The 27634-nt window shown below is 41.4% G+C and overlaps 2 protein-coding genes across 2 annotated transcripts in view; one reads left to right on the plus strand and one right to left on the minus strand.

Annotated features, from left to right (window-relative positions):
- The window catches only part of kif26ba (kinesin family member 26Ba), a 77893-nt gene extending 58585 nt beyond the window's left edge, over nt 1-19308 (minus strand). The window contains exons 1-2 of the mRNA XM_070931163.1: nt 19249-19308; nt 17312-17704 (exon numbers count right to left, since the gene is read on the minus strand). Of these exons, the coding sequence (XP_070787264.1) occupies nt 17312-17704; nt 19249-19308 (453 nt within the window). The remainder of the gene's footprint in view (nt 1-17311; nt 17705-19248) is intronic.
- A 2285-nt stretch (nt 19309-21593) lies between these two features.
- LOC139286822 (PWWP domain-containing DNA repair factor 3B-like) lies at nt 21594-27001 on the plus strand. The gene is made up of 14 exons (XM_070907746.1): nt 21594-21692; nt 22498-22661; nt 22787-23082; nt 23200-23467; nt 23748-23888; nt 23990-24060; nt 24518-24594; nt 24930-24990; nt 25076-25151; nt 25289-25339; nt 25475-25716; nt 26292-26513; nt 26626-26714; nt 26795-27001. The coding sequence occupies exons 2-14, from the start codon at nt 22655-22657 to the stop codon at nt 26892-26894; spliced, it is 1701 nt and encodes a 566-aa protein (XP_070763847.1). The 5' UTR covers nt 21594-21692; nt 22498-22654; the 3' UTR covers nt 26895-27001.
- Nucleotides 27002-27634: the final 633 nt, after the last annotated feature.

A 27634-nucleotide genomic window follows, 5' to 3' on the forward strand; every position in this document is an offset into this window, starting at 1 on the left:
TTATATATTTCCAGCTCTCCTCCCTTTTCCTCCATCTTTCATTGCATCTAACTGTCTCTTCCAGGCATCTCTTCACCTCTGAGTTCATCAGTATTCTGTGAGTGACTCAATCAGTCTCAGCACCACAGATAATCTATGAGTGTGTGATTCATTTCCTCCTACAAGGGCAGACAAACACCGCCTCAGCTCTTCTATGCAAGGATGGAGTGACTGACAGAAAGAGACAGAGACAGCATCCAAGCTAACTGAACAGTGACCTCAGCAACTGTTAGTGTGCTGACAATCAGTCTATGTAGCGATGACTCTGTGTATGTGTGTGTGTGGGGGGGGGGGGGGGGGGGGGGCATGTAGACTGGACACAGAAGGATGCTATTACTGAGATTTGATAAGAAAAGACAGCTCAGCCCTGTTTGTCCCTTGCTGTTTTTGTGTGTGTGCGTGCACGTGTGTGACCGTAGTGGAGGTAACGGGTTCAGGAAAATGGGCTGTCAAACACAACAGGACACATCCCTTTCATACACACACACACACACACACACACACACACTTACACTGTCCATCACTGAATGGGTATATTTTGACACTGAACTGGGTGATTGCAAACCTTTGTCATTCCTTGTTTTCACTTCTACTATATTTAGCAGCAGTTCGTGGCATGACACTCAAAAAAGAAGAAAATGGCAGAAAGAAAAGAACCTGCCAGAAAATGTCTCAATTCTTCTAAAAAAAAGGTGAAGAAGGAAATGGAGAGGAGGAGCACGTTGTTAGTCATTTATAGCCAGAATGACGCTGGTTTACTGGTAAGTGTGTGTGTGTGTGTGTGTGTGTGTAATCAGTTCCAGATGAGTGACCAAGGAAGGTAAACCTTTCCTCATCCCCCCATACTCATTTACCTCCTCTCATCTCTTTCCTCATTTATTTCCCCACTACTTGCTCCTATATACACTCTGTAATACACACACACACACACACACATATTTCTCAGCAGGTCTGGGATCAGTGAATTCATGCAGAAGAGATGCAGACGGTCTCTTGCACCTGCTCTGACAGAACACACACTCACAGGACAAGGCAGAAGTGTGACAGAATGATAAAGGAATGATGAAGGATGAAAAATGGAAACCAGCAGAAAGACGCTGTGAAGAAAATGCTATAAATTGTGTGTGTGTGTGTGTGTGTGTGTGTGAATCCATCAAGTGTGTTGGTGGCCCATGATCACACACATCGGCCTCATGATGGAGAATGATAGTGTGTGTCTATGTGTGTGTGTGTGTGTGCCATGGGAATGAATAAATCTGATGTCTGTGCAGGAGCAAGGTCAATAACACAGAGGTTATAAATGACATCACACACACACACATATAGGACAAATGTTACACTGACAGAGGTCAAGCACAGGTGTCTCTCACTGTCTCTCCAAAACACATTCTGTCACTCACAGTCTCTCTCTTTTGGTGTTTGTATCTAACTCTCAGGACATGTTAGGTGTTTCTCATGCACATAACATGTCCAACATTCACGTATGTAATATTTAAATCACTACCCCTGTTTTGAGCCATTAAAAATGACTCTGGGTGCGAGGAGGAAGATCAGAAACATATGCAAGTCCAAAATGTACCACAGCTAAATATAAAAGAATACAACTTGATGTATTGAAAACTTTTTTTTATGTTAACATGGCACTGGAACTGGAACCAATGATATCAGCCCATTCTAAGGACAGCAATAATTCGAACAATATAATAATTAATCTCTGATCATATTGACCATAAACATCTTGATTATAGCACATTATTGAGCCTCAATTATGACCACTTTGAAATGGAAGGAGAGTCAGGGTAAAAGGAAGGAGGGACAAAAGGAAGAAGGGAAGGATGTCTGAAATGAGAAAGTTGGCTTTATGCTACTTATTTGTATATTAAATAAGTAAACACTGAATGAACTCCCATGTGTGCATGGGTGTAAAAGCTAGCTAAGGGGCAGATTAGTGTTTCTGTAGCACACAGCACAAATAACCCAAAGCAGAAACTGCTTTTTAATGGCATGTTAGTGAGAGTCTAGACATTAAGGAAACCAACTGCCTGCCTCCCCAGAATTTTCTCTTTGTTTCTTTGTTTCCCCTCAGTGACAAATAACGTAAGGAACCCAGTAGGTTTCGCCTCTCTCTCTTTCTTTCTCTCTCTCCATCTCTCGCTCATTTATTACCCACACACACCCTTCTCCCTCTCTGAAGTATGTCTCCTTTAATCACCTTTTTAATTGGTCATTCCTTCATATGATCCAATAATGGGAGTAGGAGTTAGATTGGTTAGGACGCATACACACACGTCTACACGCACACGTCCGCATAAAGTCGCTCATGCGTATTTACATGAGCAGACTCACACTTATGTCTACACACGTGTACACACACACACCCTTGTGTTGTTGACACGCTATATTAATAACAAAGAAAAATGCATTAGAATGTTTGTGTTGCCATAGCAATGCAGAAATTAATTAGCACCCACAACTAACTAGCTATAGGGGATGCAAATTACCTGCTGCATTCTCTCTCGTTGGAGACCTGAAGTGTGTTTGTGTGTACATATTTATATGTGGATGTTTGTGCAGCATGTGGATAACGTGCACTGTATAATGCTATGCGTGTTGATGAGGCCTCATGCTATCAGTAATAATACAGGTGTCAGATGTGATAACAGCCAAGAGATGTTTTGGTGCCCACAATTTTCAGTTTCAGTCAGACTGGCTTGGCAGGTAATTATGCCGTATGTTATATTGCAAGAGCTTCCATAAACCACTGTAGTAGATAATAAATCAATCAAATAAAAAATGCACAAAACACTTTGACAAACAGTAATTGATCATGCAACTTGAAGCATATGTCTGTGCATTTCTAAAAAATGTTTATGTATGAAGACACACATACAACCATGTGCGTCCACACTGTCACCATCACTTGTCCTTGGATTGGGAGGACTGTCTGGGTTAGTCCTTACTCTCAGTCGCAGTGAGTGCAGGACAGCAGGGCTGGTTCACTCAGAGGGCGAGACAGTGGCTTCACATGCTTTGATGTGTTGGTCTTCATAGATCCATAGATGTTAGTACCCTTTGAAATGTTACTTCTTTGAATGGCTGTGGGCAAGCGATTCTCATGAAGCAGGGTCAGTGTGAAGGTCTTTAAAAGAGGCCTTCAGAGAGCCTTTGAAGCACTTCCTCGGACCGCGTTGGTGACATACTTCAGTCTGCAGCCCTCCAGAGGCTACATTCACTACAGCCGCTGTTTGAGATTGACAACAATAATTAATTGGCTGTCTGAACATTGCCTTGGATTATCTTGGGTTAAGTGCTCATTGGGCATTCGGCTCCACAAAGTTGTGTTTTCCTCACTGCACACACATATACACATACACAAAAATAGCGTAGTGTTTGATCAGTGTGTACATGTGTAGTGGGATGTTAAACCCAATCAAAGAGGGTACAAAATACTGGAAACAGATGCTGCAGACAGATTATATCAAGGTCTCTCTCTCTCTCTGTCATGCTCTCATGCAAATGTAGCAAGTGTTTGTGTGTATTTGTGTACTTCATGCATATTTTAGGGTGTGTGTGTACATACTGGATATACGCTATGTGTGGTAATTGCTGCCTTCCCATTAACAGCCTGAGCCACGAATCTTGTCCCAGCTTGTACAGTGTTAAATCTACAGACGAGCCCCTTACTACAATGTAAATAAGATAGCTGGCTGGAAGAGTGCCTGTTTTTTATAAGCTGGCCACCTACATCAGTGCCCAGCTCTAAATGAAATAGTTGTTTAAATTACTGCCTGTTTTTTACGTGGAAGTTGCTTGCCTGTGCCTGGTTTTAAATTATCTGGCTCTCCATGGTGGTGCCTGACTGTAAATTAACTGCATATAAACTCTGCTGCCCTTTTTTTAAATTAGTGCACCATCTGCATCGGAGCTGAACTGTAAATGAGGCAATTGCTGCCAAATCTATATGTGAAAATAATCTACCTTAGTGTATTAGCTAGCTGCCAATTAGCTAGCTGTCTGGCACCTGAATATAGATTTAAAAAAAAAACGTGGCTTCATTGCTAGTTTATTTAAGGGGGAGAGTACATTTAAATGCATTTAAATAATTTGCATGGGGTAATCCTGTAACACCATACTCCGCTCACAGTAAAAGTACAGTTAATTTGTTGCTATCCTCTCTATTGTGTTTCCTACAGCTGTCAACAGAGAGGTCTAAATAAAATTGATTGAACAAATAATGCTTAGAGAGACAGTTACCTACATTTTCAAGTAAACATAAATGGGTTAGTCATCTGTTAGTCTAAATAAGGTCTGAAAGTCTAAATATTCACCTTGGTGCCGCACTGTAAATGGGTTGTCCATTTATATAAGGGCCTGAGAGAAAAATGCCAGGTCCTAATTATTGCCAGTGAGAAATTACAGAAAGTTTCACACCACCAAGTGTTGAAGTGTGATGCTCCACATACTGAACCACAAAGCTCCATACCTCAGGCAGTGTTAGTAGTGGCCTGTCCAATACACTGAACTACAGAGTTACTTTACAAGCATTACTAACTACTGTGCTACACGGAGACAGTATCGCTAAAATTAAACACACTCAGTACAGTACAGCAATCACTGAATAATACAGGGCATTTCAACCCAGGAAGTACAGTACACAAGCTTCAGGAAGCACACAGAAAACCTGCTGTCTATACTTCCAAGTCTTTCCTCTGATCTGTGTCCATCCTTAGAGTCGGGTTCAACCACATCTTGACCTGTTTGTACATAAAGTAAAGTATCATTCAGTATGTTTCCCTCTCACAACTGTTCATCCCCCTTTTTTGTCCTCCACCTACTTCTTATCTATCTTTCCCCGAGCCCTCCATTTTACCCTTTCTCTTCTATGTCCCTCACCCTCCCGCTCTTTTCTCTCTCCCCACTCTCTGACAGTGATAAATTGCCTGTTGGGTTGGGTAATCCATCTTGCCGTATCCCACACCTGAACACACACTCTCTCACTCCTCCCCTGCTCCCCTGTTTTCCTCCTCTTGTTCCCATCCATCCGTTCTTCCCTCCAGTATCCTTCCATCCCAAGGTTAGCGAGGCTCACTGGGGAGGAACTGCAGGTAAAGATCTGCCTGACAACTCCTGCTTATACATGTGTGCACACTATGAAACAGGTTAACAGTGTGTGTATAGAAATAGTATGTGTACCCTTACACTCACACAAAAGTACAAACTCAAACATACAAAGTCAGTCAGGGTTTTTCCAGGCTCAGAATTAGGGGGGAAAAAGCTAATATGTCAAACATGAACTACTAGAGAATTAGACTCTACAACTACAGAACATGGTTTTATCTTTTTTTAATGGGAAAATAACTTCAAAAATGTGCAAGGTTTTGTGTGCATCTGCCAACTCTGCTTATAGGAGGCACCAGGCTATGGCTTAAACATTGTTATCAGTCAAGTCAAATTATGGTCATTGTGGCGTCTTGATAACGTGGTTAGGACACGTAACATATAACTGCAGCTTCCCCAGTTTCATTCCCACCAGGAACCTTTACATGTCACACCCTCTCTTTTGCCCAATATGTCTTCAATGAAAACTACCAAATATAAAGCGAAAAGGCCAAATAGATAACTGATGACAAGTCTGCAGCCATGCTAGAGTGGCTCACTGAGGCTGTAATTAGGCATGGTGGTACTTCAAGCTAAATGCTAATAATAGCATGCTAACATGCTCACAATGATAGCTCTAACATGCTGATGTTAAGCAGATATAATGTTTACCATGTTCACCTTAGTTAGTTTAGCATGTTAGCATGCTAACATTTGCTTATTAGCACTAAACAGACATTTTCACAGACCTCATCTGTTTCGCAGTATGTTGCTTAAAATGTTCACTGAAATACCAGAAAAGTAGGGGGGCCTGTAAAATCTGCATTCATAATCAAACTAATTGACAATAAAAAAAAACGACTAATCATGTGAGAGGTTTTGACATGAAACAATAACTGTACTTTTAAAGATATTTAAATAAACAAACCATGTAATGCAGTAAACTCCATGTTTGACCAGGACTTCAAACCAATTTGTCAGGTGGTTCCCCAAGGCCTGTACATAGAGGTTTTGTGTGTTTAACATAATACTTAAACCTCCTCAGGGTGTGCTTGAATCATCTTGCAAGCCTCTAAAACTAAAACACTTTTTTAACAGTCCTATATCCATGAAAGTCAACTGAGCGTGCTTACTTTTTTCCAGGCATCATGATCACACAGTAGCACTCTTTCATACATGGGAGCTAAAGCAACTACAGTGCCCCACTGTTGGCCGCTGAGCTCCTTGAAGGGAGCAGCTGAGGTTGAAGAGTCTTGCTCAAGAGCACAGTTGTTGTCGAGAGAGGGGAGACTCATTCATCCAAGTTTCACATCAAAATGACAACCGTCCCGCCACAAGCTTGTATTACCAACTGCTAGACTGCTGCTGCTCCAGAAGATATGACCAGTCAGAGATACAGAGATATATGGAGATAAAGAGGGAGAATCCTGCTTTTAGTATGACTCCCTCCCTGACACTGTATGTAACCTGGTGTACAGTCAATAGCACATAACAGTAAACAACAACAACCATTTCAAACCCCCTAAATCGAGCCCCGCAGGCTCCATCTGCTCAAGGTAATTGGAAAGTTTAACGGCTAGAGGCTATTCTCTGTGTCTGATTGAAGCACAGACTGGGAACAAACAGCCAATTTAATTCTATCTCTGTTATACACACACACACACACACACACACACACACACACACACACACACACACAATCTGTTTCCATCTATGCTTTCTATCTTTGTGTAGGCTATATGAATTATTGCCTCTCCTTTTCTCTTCTTTACCTCTACTTTGACCAGTTTCTTTCTTTCTCTTTCTTTTCTTCTCTCTCTGTCTCTCTTTCATCTTCCTCTTCCTCCATCTTGGTGATAAGCTGGAGAGAGGAATGATGTGAGGATAGAGGGGATGCTGCTATTACGTCTATTAGTCAGCATGGGGTGAGGGAGTGATGACAAATGGAAAGAAAGAGAGCCTGGCAGAGGACAAATCAACTACTAAAGATGTATTTGTTAGGAATCAGTTTACTTTGCTCAGTTGCTGTAAAACAAACTGCACAAACACACAGAGTTGTAGAACCATACAGCATGTAGATCATCACTTTCATCACAGACAGACGTTAAATTCTGCAGAAATAGATAGCCTTTAAAGTCAAGGTTTTAAAAAACATTTCTAATATTGAAGCCTCATAAAAGAATAAAAGCCCTTTTTTAATACTACAGTAATTGATCCACAATGACTGCAGTGAAGTCTGCCATGGAGCTGGACTGGAAACCGCAGCTTAAATGTCAACCTTGTTCTCGTTTCACCTCCTGCCCTTTACAATGCTCTGACACAATAGACTCACAGTGCTGCTTAAAATACACACACACACACACACACACACACACACAAACACACACACACACAAGGAGTTCTCCTCTCATCCTATCTTTGGCATTAGCCAGCCTCTTAACCTATATAGTTAAGCTAGGAATGTACACACACACTCACACACACAAATTTGCAGCCCAGAAGTGCAGTGTATTTAAAACAGGAATGCCATTACAGTACTTGTAAAACATGATCGACTGACTGGCAGAGCCCTGGCTCTAATTTTGACCCTAAAAGGTAGGTCTGTTGCCACAGTAAGCACTCACACACACATAGAGTGTACAAGGCCACTGCACCTTTATAAAGGAGACTACGTCATCTCTTCCCACACACTCTTTAACACATCTTTCTTTCTATTTCTTTCTGTTGTCCTCTTTACATCACTCTCATCTTCTCTGTTCCCCATATCTCTCTTTTCAGCTTCCAGTACAGTAGATATGAGGTATACAGTATTTACAATACCAACAGAAGCTGTGATCTAAAATTAGATCCATCATTAAAAAACACATCACATTGTTCCTCTGGACATGATAAAAGAAACACAGATCAGGCAACATTAATCCTCTATAGCATTTGTAAATGTAAAATGTGTAAGACTTTGGGAAGCTCTTGCAAATGTTAAAATACTGTTTAAAATAGTCTGTTTGTTGTTATGATATTTGTCTGACCCTGAAACACCTTTAATTGGCTACAAAGGCACAGCAGCAGTTGTTCACAGTATCAGACATTAGTGAGCTCATACTCTGTAAAAAGACCATCTAGCCAACAGAAGCAGAAGCACTGCACTGCAACAAGGCTGCAGGAGGCTGCATGTGCATGTACGTATATACGTATGTTTATGTGTGTTTGACAGAAAACAAATAGATCCTTCCCCCTCTAGACGCCGCTTCAAGCTTCTCTAGTTTCCTCTGTATTGAACAGATGTATCATGATGACTTCATCCCTTCTTTTATATTCATCCCACATTGCTACACATCCAAACATCAACATCCAGACTAAATACATGACAAAACTCACAGAACCACCTGACTTTTAATGCAGCAGGTTGACTGTTAAAGCAGCTGTTTACTGGACTAATAAAGGTGGAAAGTGTATTTCTAATAAGGTGAAGTCAGACCTACAGGTACTCAGTGTGGCTACTTTCACTGAAGTTGTTTTAATTTTACTTTAATAGCTGTGTCATTGTATTATAGTATTAACTATCAATCCCATTTTTGCACTTAAGCACTAATGTGTATAGGTGCTAAATAAATAAAGTAAATAAATAAATAAATAAATAAAGTTTGATTATTAGATAAAAACTAATAGGAGAAAATTCCCTTGCACACATGCATACTGTATCTTTATAACCCTAAAATCCTAAAATAGTCCCTTGAAGAAATAAGGTCCAGCCAAAATGCACTTCCTCACTTTGCAAGTGTCGTTACTTTGAAAGTTGAAAACTTAAATTAGTTTTCACAAAGATAAACTACAGACACTCTCTCACACACACACACACGTCATCCCTGTCACTCACACCTCAGCCTGTCATGAGATTTTCCTAGTGTGAGATGCTGAAGATAGATGTGTTATATCTGACTATGTGATAGCCTGTGACAGTGCGTGCATGTGTGTGAGGTGTGTTTGCGTGAATGCATGAGCGCACTTCTGTGACAGCAGATTGGCTAATGTTAAAAGTGTGGTTAGCAGGTCCACATAAATAAACCATTCAGCGAGCGAGACTTCACAGTGTCACATAGTGCCGGAGCTGGCACCTGCGGCTACTGGAACATTTTCAGTTTTCATCTTGGCTCTGGATGATGGAACTGAAACACTTTATAAGTCAGAGGAAAACACACAGGATAGAAAAACAGCGTCTGAACAGGCACAGCACATTTGGCACGACTGACAGACAGACAGGCAGACAGACAGATAGATAGATGGACAGACAGAGATAGACAGACAGATACTGTAGATAGAGAGACAGATAGATATGCACATACACAACTAAAAAATATAAAGCAATATTCTATATGTACAATATTTCTCAGACTTTGTACCACACACACAAACACACCAGACAGAGGAGAGAGAGACAGACAGAGCAGGCAGATGCATAACTACTGTATATTGTTCTCTATTTATTTCTGTATTGTGGAGGTGATGGAGAGGCAGTTGCCATGGTAGCTACGGACCTCATGGCAGCAGGTGCTGTTGCCACTTTCACCACCATCCAGCAGTGTACACGTGTTCTTGGTAGTGCTCATACACACATGCCAGTGTGTGTGTGTGTGTGTGTGTATTCTGTGAGTATCTGTACACACTGTTGTGTGCCAGTGTGTGTTCACTCAAGCATGTGATTTGCCTGTTATGGCAATGTGTCGTTGCGTGCAGGAGTGGTGGGTATGTTTGTTTTGGTCTTTATGCAGAGATGCAATACATGTAAAACTGCTTTTCTTTGTCACTGCTTTTATGTGGACTACAACAGTTTACTTCTCAATATATGTTTTCTTATTTTTGCCTTTATTTGACAGAAGACAGTTTAGAAAGATAGGAAATAAGGGGATGGAGAGAGTCCAGGGCAACCAGGATGCCCCTTCTCGCGAATGTATGTTTTAACTTTAATTTACTCTGAAGTCATTAAATGTACCAAGTCCCTTTAATTTCCTTCTAAGTAAAGCAAACTGGTAGTGTCACCCGCTGTGCAAACACTTGGCACTTTGCACATCCATCTACTGGATCTAATAATGTTTTTGTGTTAACTTTCCTAATTACTGCACATTGGTAAACTCAAATTCATCATCTGCTGTTTTTTGGAACTGGCAGAGCTTTTTGTAGCTTTTCTGGCTCTTCATTGGCAGACAGGTTACAAACACAGTATGTTGACTGTGGCAGCCTACTGGCTGGGGTAGTTAGTCTAATTAAGTGTGTCCGCTCTGGGTCAGTGGCTCTAACGACAATGATAGCACTATTAGATAAAACGGTCCTCCTTCTTTTCTCTAACCACGCATTTCTTTCTTCCCTGCTCCTCATTCTCCTCCTCTTCCTCCCTCTACTCCTCTAAATTTAAATCTTTGTTTCTCTCATTCTCCTTCCTTTCTCCAGAGCCTAATTTAAAAAAAGAGTGAGTGTGTGTGTGAGAGAGAAAAAGAAACACACACACACACACAGATTGTGCGTTAGTGTTTCTATGATGCTGGCATCTTGTCTCAGCAGGAATGCAAAATGAGAGAGTGAGATGCAGACAATAAGGCAGGAGAGAGAGAGAGAGAGAGAGAGAGAGAGAGAGAGAGAGAGAGAGAGAGAGAGAGAGAGAGGGGAAAAGCAAAATGGGGTGTGAGATTAAGAAAACAGCTGCACAAGCACTGGCCACAAGTTAATCTAACTGGTCCTGTATTGTCTCCATAACTGTGTATGTTCTTCAAGGTATAGATAGCATGAGGTGCAGGGAAAACTCCACAGGGATCTCGAATGATGCAAATGTGTTCCTGCAGGATCTAAAGCAGCACGTTCATGTTGGTTCCACCTCGTCCCAAAGGAGGTCTACTGGTTGAGATCTGTAGACTGTGTAGATGACAGGAGTCGAGGAGAAGTCACTGTTGTGTTCATCATTAGACACTGTGTGCTTCATTGGCCACATTGTACATTATCTCATTATATCTATTTGAAAGAAGCAGGTCAATGATCCTAATGAGGTGCACGTGGACAGAAATCCTTTTCTAGCCTGCTAGTGTTCTTTAGTACAAATCAACATCCATTTGAGTTTTACACCAGTGAAAAGCCTGATATTTTCTAACCTTAAATATAATTATCCCCATTAGATCACCGATCTCTGCTGTTCAAAGATGTTATTTCCACACTTACATATAAGCCCATCTGTTAGCTTGAAGGAGTTCTGCAAGTCTCCTGACCCATCTCATCAACAAGGCATGTTGGCCTCATTTGGATGATTTTTTAGTTTGCCATATCTTTCTCTGTAAACTTTAGACACTGTAGCGTCCATGTAGGCTGTATTTTTTCACAGAACTGTTGAACTGTTTTGCATTAGACTGTACAGGGGCTTTGTGGGTTTAAGAGTCACTCCATGGATGTAGCAATGTGTATATGCTACTTGGTAGTTTAATGTTAATTATTAATTAAGTACATTTCTAAACTGCTTAAAGGTACATACAAATCTTTGAGCATTCATTTAACAATAATGTTTCTGATAAATACTAATAAAGTTACTGAAGTGAAATAGACAGGGTACAGTAAGTAATATTAGATGCTGAGATGGTGTGTATGTGTGTGCGCTTGGGGATGGGTCAAATTGACATAAACCCAGTAAGAAGCTCTTCAATTCAGCCTGCATCAGCATCCCTCCCCTCGCGCACACACACACACACACACACACACACACACACACACACACACACACACCCATCCATCCACACACACCGTCTTGCTGTTATTGATGAAGTCACCTCTTTGTATGGTAATGTCTTTCACACCTGAAAGGCATCAGGGGGACATGATCGCTCTCTCTCTCTCACACACGCACACGTGCACACACAATCACACTACTGTAACTATATATATTCTCTCTTACCTCTTGCCAAAAACACACACATGCACGCTAACATGCGCTATTATTCACGTGAACTCTGTATATTTTCACCCTCTCTCTGCCTCTCACCAACACGCACACAGCTATGAGGAGCCCATTAATGCTGATGGAGATATGTATGCGGCTCACATCTGTCACACGTCGCTGCCGTGGCAACACCAGCTGCCGTGGTTACCGGAGGCCTGCTTCTGTAGTGTTATGGGATTTGGTTATTACAGGATAGCTAGCTACCTGTGTGCAGAAATACATCCCTTTGAGGACAGACTGCAGAGAAATAATACTCCACCGTTTGATCTGATAAGTAGACTAATTACAGACAAATGACTGGCTTTGGGTGAAAATTACCAAGTGACTGGGATTAGTTAAATTGATTATATCCACAAGAGTGTCAAACCCACTTGTTTTTGTGGGTTGGAAAGGCATCAGAAACAGCAGATAGATCATAAGCTCTGAACCTCAGTCTGTAGTTCACCTGATGGCCACATGTACTGCTAACATCTCCTGATGTGGGGCATTTTGATTATGTTCAGTATTACAAGGATTTGGTTCACAACCTCAGGGTTAATACATTCAGAGGTAATTCTGCATCTAATTGAAAGGATGGGGGTGTTTTGCACAACAAACTTAAAAGCTTGTTAAAACAACGATTGTGCCAGGTATGCAGATTGTGATAATTAAATAGTGCTGCACACTATGACAATTACATTGGGATGTATTTAGGGCTGCAAGTAATAATTGTTTCCATTATTGGTGAACCTGTTACATTCATTCGTCCTGTAAAATGTCAGGAAAGAAACAAAGAAAAGCAGCAAATCCTCACATTGAGAAGCTCGAATCAGAACTTTTTTTTTGCTCAATAACTTACCTGATGATTAATAGATAATAATTGTTATTGACTGGCTCACTATTTCCTAAAAACAACTGGGGGAAAAAATGGGAAAAATGACTCCCCCATATGCCATAGCAAGCTTTGTAGTTCTCATGTCACTGCACTTTAATGTGCTTTAAAGTCCAAAATGTACTTTAGAAGCTGCTGGCAGCTGTTTAATCTACAGCCAAATCTAGCCAGACACATCAATGGGTCTGCTAATATAAACATTTTAAGTGCATATATATATATATAAACGCCAATCCTCAGAACTCTGTACTTCATATAGCTTTCAAATTTACAAAAAAAAGGACAGATGAAAGCAATCTCAATGAATCTAAGTTGCCAGTAAGAGGTCCTCCGGGAGTGAATATATTCACAAACATGTCCTTTTTTGGTTCCATTTTTATGTCTGAAGTTGAACTGTATATGTTCCACTTCATAAACATACATGGTTTTGACTTTCAGCTGATCTGAAACAGACACTTTGCTGATGACTAAAACACACACACACACACACACACACACAGTGACCCACTTTCCTGAGCTGAACTGGACCAACCAAAAACAGATCACCCTGCATCCATTAATGATTTGGGTGTGGATATAAGGGATGAATACACACACACAGACAGACAGACACACGGATATACACACCAGTAGAGCAGGGTCAGAGGCCTTAAGTGAGTACAGCTGCGTAGCCAGATGTGCTTTCTAGTCCTGTGGTTACAAGTGCGTGTGCATTTTGCGTGTGTGTGTGTCTGAACCTGAAAACCTACTCTGCTCATTCTAATCCCTCAACAGAACGCTCTTTTGCCCTGCACACCCGCCCATACTGCCCCCGGCTGTATGATCTGCCTCTATGCCTCCTCCTCTCTCCAGCTGACTGAGTAACAGCAGTAATAAAGGTACATGGACAATATGACCTGAAATTAATTTCATTTAATTTGAGGATAATGTTTAAGTCACATCAGACAAAAACACAGATGCTATCTATATGTTTTCCTTTATGGGCGCCATCAATAACGCTCTGTTCATCTTTATCTTATCAATCTCTTCATCTGTAAACTGTTGTGTCTCCCTAGAGCCACTAGGGACCCTTGAATGATAAATTAATGAGGTACCCTCTCTGCGGCATATAATGGACAGCAAATAAACACTGCACAAAAGACACTTTGTAAGCACTAACTAATAGTTGCTAGTGGATGAGCACAAACAAACACTGGTATGTCTGCAGCAATCTGATATCTAATATCTTGACATTTAAGCATAGTGACAAATTCTAACATGGACACTTGTGGGTGTACATGTGTGTGCGTGTTTCTGTATTTACAGAATGCTCTAACAAAGCACAAATGAAGACACACACACACACACACACACACACACACTGAACTGCAGACATCCAAACAGCAAAATATTCAACAGTAAGACCAGTGAAGGTCATCATTAGCATAGTATTAACAGCCCTGTGTAAGAATGTGTGTGTGTGTGTGTGTGTGTGTGTGTGTGCGGCTAGCATGGGTCAAGCATGACCTATCATGTATTCATATCCAGAGACAAAGACAGGTCTGCATGGTTCAGAGGTGTGTGTGTGTGTGTGTGTGTGTGTGTGTGTGTGTGTGTGTGTGTGTGTATGTGTGTGTGTGTGTGTGTGTGTGTATGTGTGTATGTTGGGAGGGTATATCGGTTGGTGGATGTGTGTTTTTATTCTAGCTGTGAGGGGTCACATATGTCCCACTGTCCCGTGGGAATAACATGGGTCTCATGCTGACAGCACAACGGGAAGGGGCACGGTCACACACACTCAGCTGAAGTGCTGCTCTGGCACATTTGTTGAAGGAGAAGGATTATTAGGTCACATTTCTTCACCAAGGACATGAGTTCAGTTTTTCCCCGACACAAAACACCTGCATAGGTCAGTTCAGTGAGTTCACTCTTATAAGAAGCGCATGAGGAAGAAACCACACTGTAAGAAAGAAAATCAGCCAGGGAATCCTGATGTACTAAAATGAGAATAAGATGCAACACTGTTCAATTCTTCGATAATGACCCCAGAGGTGTTCTTAAGCAAGGAAACTAACCACTGATGCAGTGGAGCTGCTTAGTGGCCAACAGCAGAGAATAATGGAAATTCAGTACACCTCCTAACTGAAAATGTGTCTATAACAGTGTTGCATGTTTGCTCACTTAACCAGTTATTAAAAGCTGTGTTCTAAAAACTTAATGACTGAGAGATGGACATGTGAACCATAAAGATTCAACGGGGCAGTGCATCTTAATTTGGGGTTCACCTTCACAGGTTAAGTCCCTCATGCGAATAAACAATGAGTTATACCGTTTACCAAGTATCATGAAAGGTCTAATTGACAGCTCTGTTGCTTGATTTTACTAACACTCACAATGGTTGCAATGTAATTCATTCATGCAAGAACCCCTGCAGTCTGGATCCACCAACTGATCCTGAGTCAGTTGATTCATAAGACTCACAAGCAAGAGCTGAGGAGGAAAACTTGGTCAGGACCACAAAATAACACATTTAAGAACACATGTCAGAGGCACATGTTCACTCTTCTGACTGTGAGATTACAATGAGAATATCCAGTGTTCTGCGTGTGCTGTGTAGCACACACTTACGTGCAAAGTCCTACTGGTTTTCTCACTCCCATTTCTTCAGTCCAATTTCTCATTCATGCCGAAGGCACTAAAATCTCTATTTTTCTTGAGCCAAAGAGAGATATTTTGGTTTGATTTGGCATAGTTCTGTGTACTAGGTTCAAGTCAATAGTCTGCAGTTGTTAAATGCGTTTCCCACAAAGACATATAGTACCTTCACCAATTACAATACTATAATTGCCTGTATGTGTCTGTGCTCATTCTACATTACAATAAAGTTAACCGCAATGGGGAAGCTTTAATCAGCCTGAACAAAACCCAACCTCACAAATAACATTTTAATTAGTGGTCTGCCCACCGACAGTCCCCATTAGCCCCCACTGCTCCTAACAATTTCCAACTGTCATGTTGTTGAGCTAATAAGACCCACTACTGTCTTCACCTCTGTCTCTGTGTTACTGGCTGTACAATAAGTCTCTCTGTGCCACTGTAGTCCTATATCTGACTTCCTCACGCTGGATGCACTTTATTAGCCCCATGGTGCATAATACATGCTTATTTGTTACCAATTAACTCGAAGTCTGATGTGTGGCCCCCACTGTATTCATAACTAAAATCCAGTCAACTGCAGCAGAACCCAGAGGCAACATGTTTAAAAATTATGCAGAGTCAAAAGCCCTGCCAGGAGGGCTTTCAATATGTTTTTTTCATGCCTTCTATATGCATAACCACTCATTTTATATGAGCCAAAGCAATGTCCATATTTCTCCATGATAATATTTATCTGACCCAAGTGCACAACCTGCATGAAACACACTGAGTCATCTGAAGTGGCACCAAATGTCCCTGTAGTGCAAAACCAGTTGGTTAAACAATGTTGTTGTTGTTAATGTAGGTTTCTACTAGAAGACTATTCAGTGTAGGCTGATTATTCAGTATGTCGCAAGACCTAACAAAAAAATGCATATTTATGTACATGATGATAGATTTGTATAGTATATGATTTGATACTGTATCATAAATCAACTCACAACACCCATGGTCTGCCTGTTGAGAAACACTGCACTAATGGAATTAAAATTGATTATATGGATCACCCACAGAAAAAAAGAAATCACGTGTCAAAGAAAATTAGAAAAAGGCAGCGATCTACTGTGTATGGATTAATATCTGCCCTAAGTGGTCAATGTCTTTCAGTAATCCATCATTTTAATTCTCTCAAAAGGAGAAAAGCAATAAAGAATAAGGTGAACTCATTGATTTTGGTGAGATGATCAATCAGGTAAGCTGGAAAACTCCAAGAGGAAAATCAAAATAGTCTTGTCTATGTCATCTATTACTTTGTTTTTGGCACATTTTGGTCACTAACTGATTGACAGCTTCAGACCCAATAATCATCCTAAACCCCAAAGGCTGTTTGGTCTCTGCTCTTTCCCACAGCTGGTCGAATGAGGGTTGGACAAATTACAGCATCCTTATGATTTATGAGAACAATAACTCTGACGACACAGCAACACAATAAGCAAGGGAATGATTAGAGGCCCAGTCTTTCATGAGCAACCAAGTTGTACTGTCCAAATGCCACAGTTAATGAAGGAACACGTTAGTTTTGGAGGATATGCTACTGAGCATAGCCAGCTCACCACTGGGTGACAGAACAAGTAGCGCAAAAGCATTTGCAATAGGACTCACACACACATCCATACACATCATAAGACAGAAGGACAAGCAGACGATCTGGGTTTTACCTTGCTGGAGTAAGGCCCGGGGATGAGCAGTTTCAGTGCTTGTCTTTTCAGCTCTGTCAGCCTAGCGTTGCAGTTCTCACACCATATCCCTCGTTCACTACCAGGGGAACTTCCACTGCCTGAGGCCGGTGATCCTGTCCCAAAACCAGGGGAGCCACCCAGAGAACCAGGCGATTCTGTCCCAATCCCTGGAGAGATGGTCCCCGGTGATCCAGAGAAGGACCCTGGTGAGGAGATTCCTGAGCCTGGGGACGGGGTGCCTGTGGAGCTTGGCATGGAGCCGGCTCCCTCTGGGGCGGGGCGTGTGCTGGAGCGGGTGGTTTCCTCGTAGGCCTTTCGGTACCATGTGTCCGGGAAGAAGGAGGCAGATTTGGTCGGGGAAGTGTCGGGCACCTGCAAAAGTTTTTTTTTTTTTTATAAATGACTGATAGGTGTTTTTCCCAGCAGGAAAAGCACAGGTGTAAATAAGAATATTAATTCATGATGGCTGAATTCCCCATTGGTTTTTCCATGCCAGGGCCCTGCCATTGAGCATGCTGGCTCACTGGTATGGCCTACGGAGACACATAAATGAAACAGAGCCAGCAGTGATGTTATTTTTAAGATTACTCTTAATTACACCTATGCTTTTATGCTCTGACAATTTGAATGTGTGCCATGAAAAAAGCCTAAATTGTATGAATATGTGCAACATCCCACTCATCCCAGTGCACACAACAGGTTCCACAGGTTGAGCTAAGCATAAAATAATGAGGAGGGGATGAGGGCACGTCTTCTATCATGCAAATTAAAAGTCAAGCTATTTGCATTTTGCCTGTAAAGCAAAATAATGATGTGTGTTCTCTATATCCACCTAGCTATATTCAGTATGCTACCTGTTTGTGTTGAATTGAACTAATCATCCATTATTTGTGGGTCTGCTGAACATGTATCTGACATTCACGAGAATCAAAAACAAATGATGAACTTGACTCACAGCTTCAATATCCGTGCTTAGCCTACACGCCAACCATTGGTAAATGGTGAATATCTTGTTTTGTAAAGTAACTTGCTGGTAGACAGTCACAGTGTCTCATGCAAATAACAGACACGGGCAATGGGCAGTCAATGGGTAGACATTGGGGCATTTAAATCAAATGGTCAGACAATTAAAAACACACAAACAGGAAGTAATGTTTACTGTGATGGTGCTACAACCCAAGTCAATACAGTCAACATATCGGATGCTTCCATTGGCCTGGTGGAATAGGATCAAGTCAGATTTCGTGTGGAGACCAGTGTTATTTTTCCTGCATTCAGACTGCCACATGGGAACATCAAATGAGCCACAAGGAGTTGGAAATTAGATCTTCTGCGGCGGGGTAAATCCAGTCACAGAGAGCAGACCCATTGATGTGGTGACGGCTGGAGAGGTTGGGTACTGTAGCTGCTGTAATCCCTTACAAGGGCTATAATAAGGAAGCAATGAGTAGGATGATAGGTGGGAATGCTCAATCACCTCCAGTTGAAGAGGTGGGTATAATGTGAGCCAACCCTGTGTTATAAATTAACACTAATTAGTCTGTAGGAGGTAGGCAGTGACACAGGTGTGAGTCTAATACCTGATTAGCTGCTTGGTCCTCAGTTAGCGACAATTGAGAGATCTATCAGTGAAAATGCATGCCAGTGTTGTGACACCAGAAGCAGTGATGTGTGAAATGTGATGTTCACGAAGCAATCAATCAACAATGTGAACACAAATCTGACTGAGCTTTCATGAGTTTCATATTCACATCATCCTGAAAAAATGTAAGCAAACTACTGCTTCCTATTAAAATGGGTGGGTGGTGTGAGATGAGGTGCATGCATCACTGACTGGATGATAAGTTTTGATGTTTACCAGGCTTATAGGTAACAGAGGTGTGTCCACCCCTCGGCTACTGGAATGAAGAACCTACCCCATATTTTCTGCTCCGGCTGCTCACAGACCTCTCCTTGGACCCCGACAGTGAAGTCATGTTGGAGGTGAGAGGAAGGGGGGGAGGAGAGGAGAGGAGAGGAGAGGAGAGGAGAAAGAACCTCTGCTGCTGTTTCACATTCAAAAAAAGAGCCCGAAAGAGATCGATTTCAATTAACCACACGCCCCTGCAGTTTGCTCTTCTCAATCTGGAGGCAACCTCACGCCGCTTCCAAATGCATGTGGAAACAGGTTACATCCCCATTCCGTCACCAAGAGACCCCCCCCCAAAAAAAATCCTAGATGGTTTTTGTTTTCTTTTTCCACGGGTTGTTGCTTCTGTAGAAAGTCCTCGAATCACTTCTATTCAAAAAAAAAAACCTGAGGATTCACACAGGTCGTGCGGGAAAGCAGACCGCTCCCTGTCAGCAGAGTCTGCCGCGCGCTGAATGAGGCTCTCTGCTCAACAGCGCTCCGGACTGGCACCGCGCTCAGCCCTGCCTCTCTCCATCAGCTCTGCGTCTGAGGCCGGCCAGGTAACACACAACCTCCCCGGGGCAAAACTCCGCCTCATGGGTTACCGACAAAGTCACGACTCATTAGATGGAGTGAGATCTGGTGCAGCAGAGAGGCTAAGGGAGCCGGTTCCTCGTTGTTTATACTTGAAGTGTAACTACCCGTACCCTCCTGTTGACTTCCCGACGCTCCGCGCTCTGCTGAGGCCAGCTGCGGACTGGAGAGACCGGAGAGAGGCGCACATCTGGAGGAGGGCGGGACCACCCTCCCCATCACCAACCACAGGCCAATGCACACCCAGAGGTTCCAGCTGAGTGGCAGGTAGACTGCTGCCTGCGTGAAGTGAGAAAACTGGATTCTTTAGATGTTTATAACATTACTACACGACGTTGTAAGGATGGTGTGATTGTTTGTTTAACTCTAGCTGCTAATGAGGGAACTGAAGTCTTTTTGGAATTGTGATGTTTTAGTGTAAAATCTGATGGAATATAATTGAATTTGTCTACATACAGATCAACAGAAAAACAGCAAATACCTTTAAGTAAATAAAATTGACAGAAAATAAAAAGAATGATGTAATGAAATTAGAAAAACCCAAACAACTAAAACAGTGATTTCATTTTTGGTATCTGGTCAGAATTTTCTAGGCGAGAGAGGTGCGTTGGAGGGAGCAGGGACTGATGACCTGGCTATGGCTCTGGGCACTTCCTCTTTTAATGAAGTAGGCTACTGATAAGGTAAAAGCCTTTGGAGAAGGAGAAGATGGAGCTGAAGAAAAGCAAAGTTATTGAGGGATGTCTCATGAAGCTTGGGCCCAACTGAGATGAGGACGTTGACGAACAAGGCAACTGTCATGGCGTCGCTGATCTTTACTAATAACAAATTTTTGGGCCCCTGCAGGAACCCCTTTTTTTCTTGACCCATGTGCCCTTTAGAAAAGTGACCTGCAATCATCTCTGTCAGTCACAATCTCAGTCTAAACTGGCTGGTCCTTCGGTTGAATTAAGTATAGGATTGAGATCCAAGCCTATGGAAGTGCGTATAGTCACTGAAGTGTTTTTAGGAACCATTGTATTGTAAAACAGAGCAGTTTATGAGTGGTTACACAGCGCCCTCTATCGTTATCATAAAGTTATTACTGGAGGCATGCAGGCACCCAGCCGGGTGAATAATAATTCATTTATATAAAAATATGTGCCGTTGCGTTTTGCAGCACTAAGGAATATTTTCTGTAAAATAAAAAAAAACAGCCTCAACATACATTTTGACATGTCAAAGTAGGAACTTTTAGGTGTTGACTGAAATGAGCATTAAGAAAAGCTGGCAAGGACTGGTATAAAGACTATAAAGAGTTATAATTAGAGTGGCAGAAGGAATGGGAGACAAACAAAGGCAAATATCCCAAATTAAAAGGATGTCAATATTTGTCAGTTTAATGTTGTGAAAACTTGTACTATATGATGTAAAACATATGCATTATATTGTATAACCCCACAGGAGATAATAAGATAATAAAGAAAGAAAAAAGAAAACGAAACAGAATTTTTCACCACAGTAATTAGGTTAATCTCACGACGACCTGGGACGTCCCGTTGGGAACCAGTGATCTGTACATTTATTTATTCATTTATTCAGATGACATGAATCCTCGCACGCCGGTACAGCAGGTGGCGGTACATGTCTTTAACGCTCATTTACGATCCGCGAGTTCCAACAAATGCAAAGTAGTAGTTAGTTGACAGGAATTGTGTGTGCGACGTGTTGTTTTTACTACATTAAAGGCTTAATACTTTATCGAAATTTGGAAATATTCTTGCAATCCGCGAGAAGCAGTGAATGTGTGAAAGCACGGCGATGACCCAAGTCTTTACTGTCGTTGGTAGCTAACAGTTAACTGTCCAAACAAACGACTGAATTCAAGATTTAAAGGTGAGTGGCTGGTCGTAGTTCAGTCATATCAGTTTACCTGAGGTAAAACTGAGGTAAAACCGCAAACCTAGTTTGGAGGTGTGCATGCGCCAGCTGTTGCATTAAAGGTGTGGTTGTGCCTAACGTTAGCTAACTTTATATACAGGTTGCGCTGAGTAATAGCTGCAGCTAACTGACAGACAACTCGCATTAAAAACCTTCCAAACATAATGAGCGTTTTCTGTTTGTTGAGTCACGTAATATGCGTTATCGATAAACAACAGTCGTTGTTTTCATTGCTCGGGATGTGTGTTGGTGCGTTTGTTTACTAACGTTAGCATGGTAGTCACACAAGTGATGTCATGCTCCAGCTTGTTTGCTAGCAACTCGTTGGCGTCAAGTTATTTTGCCCGTCCAACTACTGTGTTAGCTCGCAGTGCATGCTGTGATGTGCCCTAGTGTGTTACTGTTACTACGTGCTGTTATGGTGGTGTGTAGCATGTGTGATGTTTTTGCTGAACACTTTAATGCTGCTTCTTGCATCAATGTAACGTTAGTGTGTGAGGCATTGCTGGGGTGTGTTTTTATCTTGGACATAATACTGAGACAGTGAACTAGTTAGTTTGCATCTTACATATTTTTACACTGTTTCTATGGCGACAGGCGTTCCCGTATTTTTTTATTTAGTTGGCGTAAACAAACGCATGCAATGAATGCAGTTTGAAGATGGCATTTATCTCAGTGCCAACATGGTACGTCCTGCTCTGTAGGACCCAAACGTTGTAGGTTGCTTGAACAATATTTCCTTCTGCCAAACCCGTCACAGTTCTCGCAGGCCTGGCGCCAATGCGTGAGACTCAAGTCCCCCAGGAGAAGGAAGTCAGCCCTGATACAAGTCACATCTTGATACATCAGTGAACCTTTGATCCAATGAACCCAAGGGAAATATTTCAAGATAGAGGAGGACACCAACTCGTACAACAATGAAAAGTAAGCCAACATTTTTGTAATCATTCAAAAAGCTTTAAAGAGTCCGGTAAATCTGGGTTTATTCAAAGACACATAAGAAGCAACGCCAAACGACAGTAGAAATATGACTGTGGATGATCTTTCAGGTGAACCTCGGCAAACAAGAAAAGGAAAACCTAAGAAGACACCAACAGAGAAAGTCACCTCAGACACAGTTTCATTTCAAGCTACAGAGGAATCAAATGCTGTGCCAGGCAATGATTTGGCTATTGTCAGCCAGTCCTCTGCGAGTTCCTCACCAAGTACTCCAAAAAGAGGCAGGAGACAAACACGACAGACACAAGAAGCCTGCCTGACCTCCACACCAGTCCGCAGCTCAAAGTCTGCTCCTGGAGCAAAACAAGTGGAGCTAGAATACACTCAACTCATCACTCAGTTAAAGGTGTTTGATCATATTTTTACTGATAAAAATCTGATCTGCATTTTGAGATTTTTCAGCCTACACAGTTAATTTCAGTGAGATTCATTAACTCCTTTTTTAATATCTGTTCTGCTGTAGACATCAGAGCTAGAGTCACCATGCTACAAATCAAATTCTCAAAGCAGACGTGGGAGGGGTCATGCTTTCCAGCCAAGACAAGGCAGAAAAAGGGTGACAAAGGAGCAAACGCAGACCTGCAGTGACGCCAACTGTTCACCAGCCAAGTGCCGGCGTGGCAGGCCGCGGAAGATTGAGACCGGGGATTTACAGAGGGACACCACTACTCAGTCATCTGGACGCTTGAGACCAAGATATGAACTGGAGAAGCCTGATGCAGCAGAGCCAGGTATTGTTTCTCTCATGCAGAGTCAACCTAATACTTTTAAGAAATTTGAGACATTGTGTGTTTTAGGAGGTCACAATCCAAAGCATAATAAATTGTGCACAACCACAACTATCTTGCAGACTCCATCTTACATGTGTTGTGCTATGTGGGCTTTATATCCGCTGGGGTAGCTACTCCTGCTTGTAGAGCAGCTCATGTTTCAAAATAATTCAGGTGAGCAAAATGATCTGATCTAATTCTGTGTTATTGCCCCCCCCCCCGCCCCCCCCCACCAAAAAAGACGAGTCTCTGCTGTCTTCAGATCTTTCAATAGAGCTGAGTCACCATGAGGAACAGCTGCCATCTTTGTCCTTCCAGGAAGATGCGGGAAGTGATGAGGAGGAGGAGGAGCTACCAAGTTTCTTGATGCATGTGGACAAAAGTGAGAGACATTGCAGTGACTGAATGCAAATAACCTCTACAAGGACTAGATATGGGCTTTATTGTGTGTGTATACTTTAAGTGATTGTTTTTGTCTTTCAGAGCCCCCGTCCATTTCAGAAGGAGTGTTTGTTTGGTACAAATTTAGAAATTATCCATTCTGGCCTGCATTGGTGAGTGCAAATAACTATGTGGATCATTGATTCCTCATAAGCACATGTTCTTATAAAAGTTTTTAGATGAAACAATACACAATTTCATACTCTGATTTTTGCATATATGCAGATATTCTCACATTTGAGATGCTTGAACTAGTGAATTTTTGACATTTTTGCTTAATCAGTAACTTAAACATTCAAATTGTTTACCAGTTTTCTGTCGTACAAGTTAAATAGTTTAGTTGACTAATCATTTCAGCACAAATAAACACTATGCTAGGTATTGCTATGCAGTCAAACTCTAACATGAGATTCATATGAGAGGTAGATGACATTCACTGGGGAAATTAAATGAAAGACCATTATTATCCTGAAATATCAGTGACCCAAAATAAGGCCTGTGGTCAAGACTTTGCAAAATACCCCTGAGAGCCTTAATGGTTTTAAAATGTTTAAAATATTTTCTCTGCAGGTAAAAAGTGTGAACCGTAAGCACAAAAAAGCCAGTATCATGTTCATCGATGACCCAATGATTCACAAAAAGAAAGGGTAAGAAATTAAACGTGTTTTCTCTCACTGCTTTGTTGGTTAATGCCTCTGAGCTTTTAATGTGTACAGGATTGCACTAGAGGTTGTGAGGATCTCTCGGCCGTAGACTCTCTGTAGATCACACTTCTTGATCTTGGAGACAACATCTGGCTATTGAGGCAGTGGTGTCTCAAAATTTAAAATGAAGTTAAAATGAAAGAAAGTCATCATAAGGTTTAATGACTTATGATTACTACCGCATCTGGCTGCACAAATTGAGATATTTGAACACATTAATGAGTGAATTGCAGGCACACTTTCAAATCATCAGGAGTTGTATGTTTGTGTTCTTGAAGGTTCACTGTGGCTCTCAAAACCCTGAAGCCTTTCGACTGTGAAGAAGCTAATGAGCTGGTGGTAAGATTGCTCATGAATTATACACTAAAATATATGTTTTCCTGACACTGTGGCAGACTATCTATGTCTCCCATATCTGTTGTAGTGTAAAGCCAAAGAAAAATATGATGCTGCAATTGAGTGGTCCTTGGAGCTCATAACAGACTACAGAATACGGATTGGTAAGGATTCATCCTTTTGATGCTTATGCAGACAGAAACAGATGAAGGATGTTGATATTTATATGCATTACATATGAACAATATTGTTCTGATATGACTGAATTATTAGCACTATTAATCATGTTTTGTCTTTCTAGCATGTGGCTCATTTTCTGGCTCCTTCATTGAGTACTTTGCCCATGACATGAGTAAGTTTAGTTGCAAATCATTCATTAACGTGGCACCACAGAATATTAGGCTGCAGCAGAATGAAAACTTGATAACACCTGCAGCCCCATTTGGTCCTGACGATGCTCTTTACCATCTGTCTTTAACTACTTCAGGCTATCCGGTGAGGAGGAAGTATCCGCAGGCAGCCTCAGAGAGACTAACCATCGCTAGCGATACGATGACTGAGGCGCCGTGTGATGATCATAAAGAGGACAGCTTTAGTGAACAGCAGGAGGAGGTCAACAGAAGTTCAAAGAGGCTGCTGCCAGACCGGACTCATGCCGCCCACAACCGTGCTAATGAGAAACTTGTGCATTTTATCGTAAAGCAGCGCATGGTGGAAGGACGCCTTCTGGTATGATTAATGCAGCCAGTTGTATTGCTATGTATTGCTATTGTAGTTCTTGGATGAGCAAACACTTTCTCTACACCAGTGGCTGTTTTACTTGAAAGTATACTGGAAGTCAACCAGAAGGAAATCTGTGCAGGTGCATTCATCTGTCCCACCCATGTTTTTCATGTAATAAGAAACACATTTTAATGACTTCATACTTTAGCAGTTGATGACTGTAACATTACAAGGCCAGTTAGTACTTTACATTGACCTTTGTCATTTATTGCTTCCAACATTGAATCACTGTGAATGTTATTAGGCCTTATTATGCACAGAAATATACAAATATATCACTCAATAAATTGCAAGAGCTCAACCGGCCTGGCAAAAACATATGGGTGTTTCAAAGCTGAAACAAACTGAATATTTATGAAAACAATAATTTTGTTTGTTTTAGTTTTTAGATTTCTACATGTTTGTTTTATATTTATATATAAGTAGACAAAGAAAATCATTGTATATAGCACTAAAAAACGAGCATGCAAAATGAACACTGGATGAACAAACCCACCCCTCCTGTATCACTGTCCCTACAGGCTGTGATCCGTGGGCAGCAGCAATCCAGATGGCTTCGCTCTTTCCTGAGTGCCAATCGGAGACGGGTGGTGAATATATACCTGGAGGATGACCAGCAGTTGGACCAGGTCTACTGGTACTTAAATGAGCTCTATACTACAGCCGTGGCCACCGCCTCTTGCCTGCCTGAGGTGAAGTCCATGGAGTGTGTCCCCTTTGTCCTGGATGTGCTTCTTCCTGAGGTGAACTAAAGCTTTCATCGGCGCTCGTTTGTGTTATGACAGAATATGGTTTGTTTTCTGCCGTTCAGTTTATGTGGTACAGGAGTTGTAAGATTATTGTCCTCCTGTGCAGGCCATTATCTATGCCATAGCTGGGGTGGACAATGTCTCTGTAAAAAAGGCAGAGGAGAAGTACATAAAAGGACGATGTATAAGTAACAGGTAAGAGTTTGAGTTAAACCATTGAAGGAACCATTTTTTATACTAAATACTAAATGATCAGTGTTTTTTTTCTATTTCAGAGAAAGGCAAGAGTTCGACTTGATGATTGAGCGGCAGATGAGGAAAAAATCGCAGCCCCAGAACATGGCACTTGCATTATTCTCTGACCCTGCCAGTTAGAAGGTGGAGTATTGTAAGGAAGGAAATTATTTTTGTACAGTTTTTTTTCAATGGTTTTGTTTATAGATCATGTAGCAGTATGTGCGTGCCTTACATAAATCATATCACATTAATTCACCTCTCCTTTGCCTTTTTTTAAGACCCAACACTGTGAATACTAGATTTTAAAAGCTGGTTTTAAAACATCTACAGTAATAATGGTAACAAATTATAGACAATCTAATTACCTAACTGTTTGCTGACAATATATAGACATCCAAATTCCTCACAGAGCTAATCATTAACTGTTGTCTGTATATGCTTCTATTACAAAGAATATTTTTATAAACCATTTTGTCCAAGAATAAAGGCTTTTACACACTAGGACAGACAAGTGCCAAATAAAAACAACATAGTCTTCATGTCAACAATATATGAACCCAACAGCACAACCACTTAGGAGCCTCCAGGCAAAAAGCTAGAGCTATTGGCCCCCTTTCTCACATACTGAAAGAACTGCTGTCAATCCATACATTTATTTAGAATCATTCTGTACCTTTTCAGACGAGGAAATCAGACATCCTATAATACATTTTTTCAAATATAGTCCTGTCTTCTGAAGGTGGCAAGTGTTAAAAGGGAACCTTTTATTTTTCATAAAACATCTTACACTGTCTTCACATACTGAAGTTAGTAAAGTACTGAGGGGACATAGCCAATTGAAACATTACCTCTGCAGAGGTCCATTGGTCACCACAAGA

This window comes from Enoplosus armatus, chromosome 1 (genome assembly GCF_043641665.1).
Source record: "Enoplosus armatus isolate fEnoArm2 chromosome 1, fEnoArm2.hap1, whole genome shotgun sequence".
NCBI lineage: Eukaryota > Metazoa > Chordata > Actinopteri > Centrarchiformes > Enoplosidae > Enoplosus > Enoplosus armatus.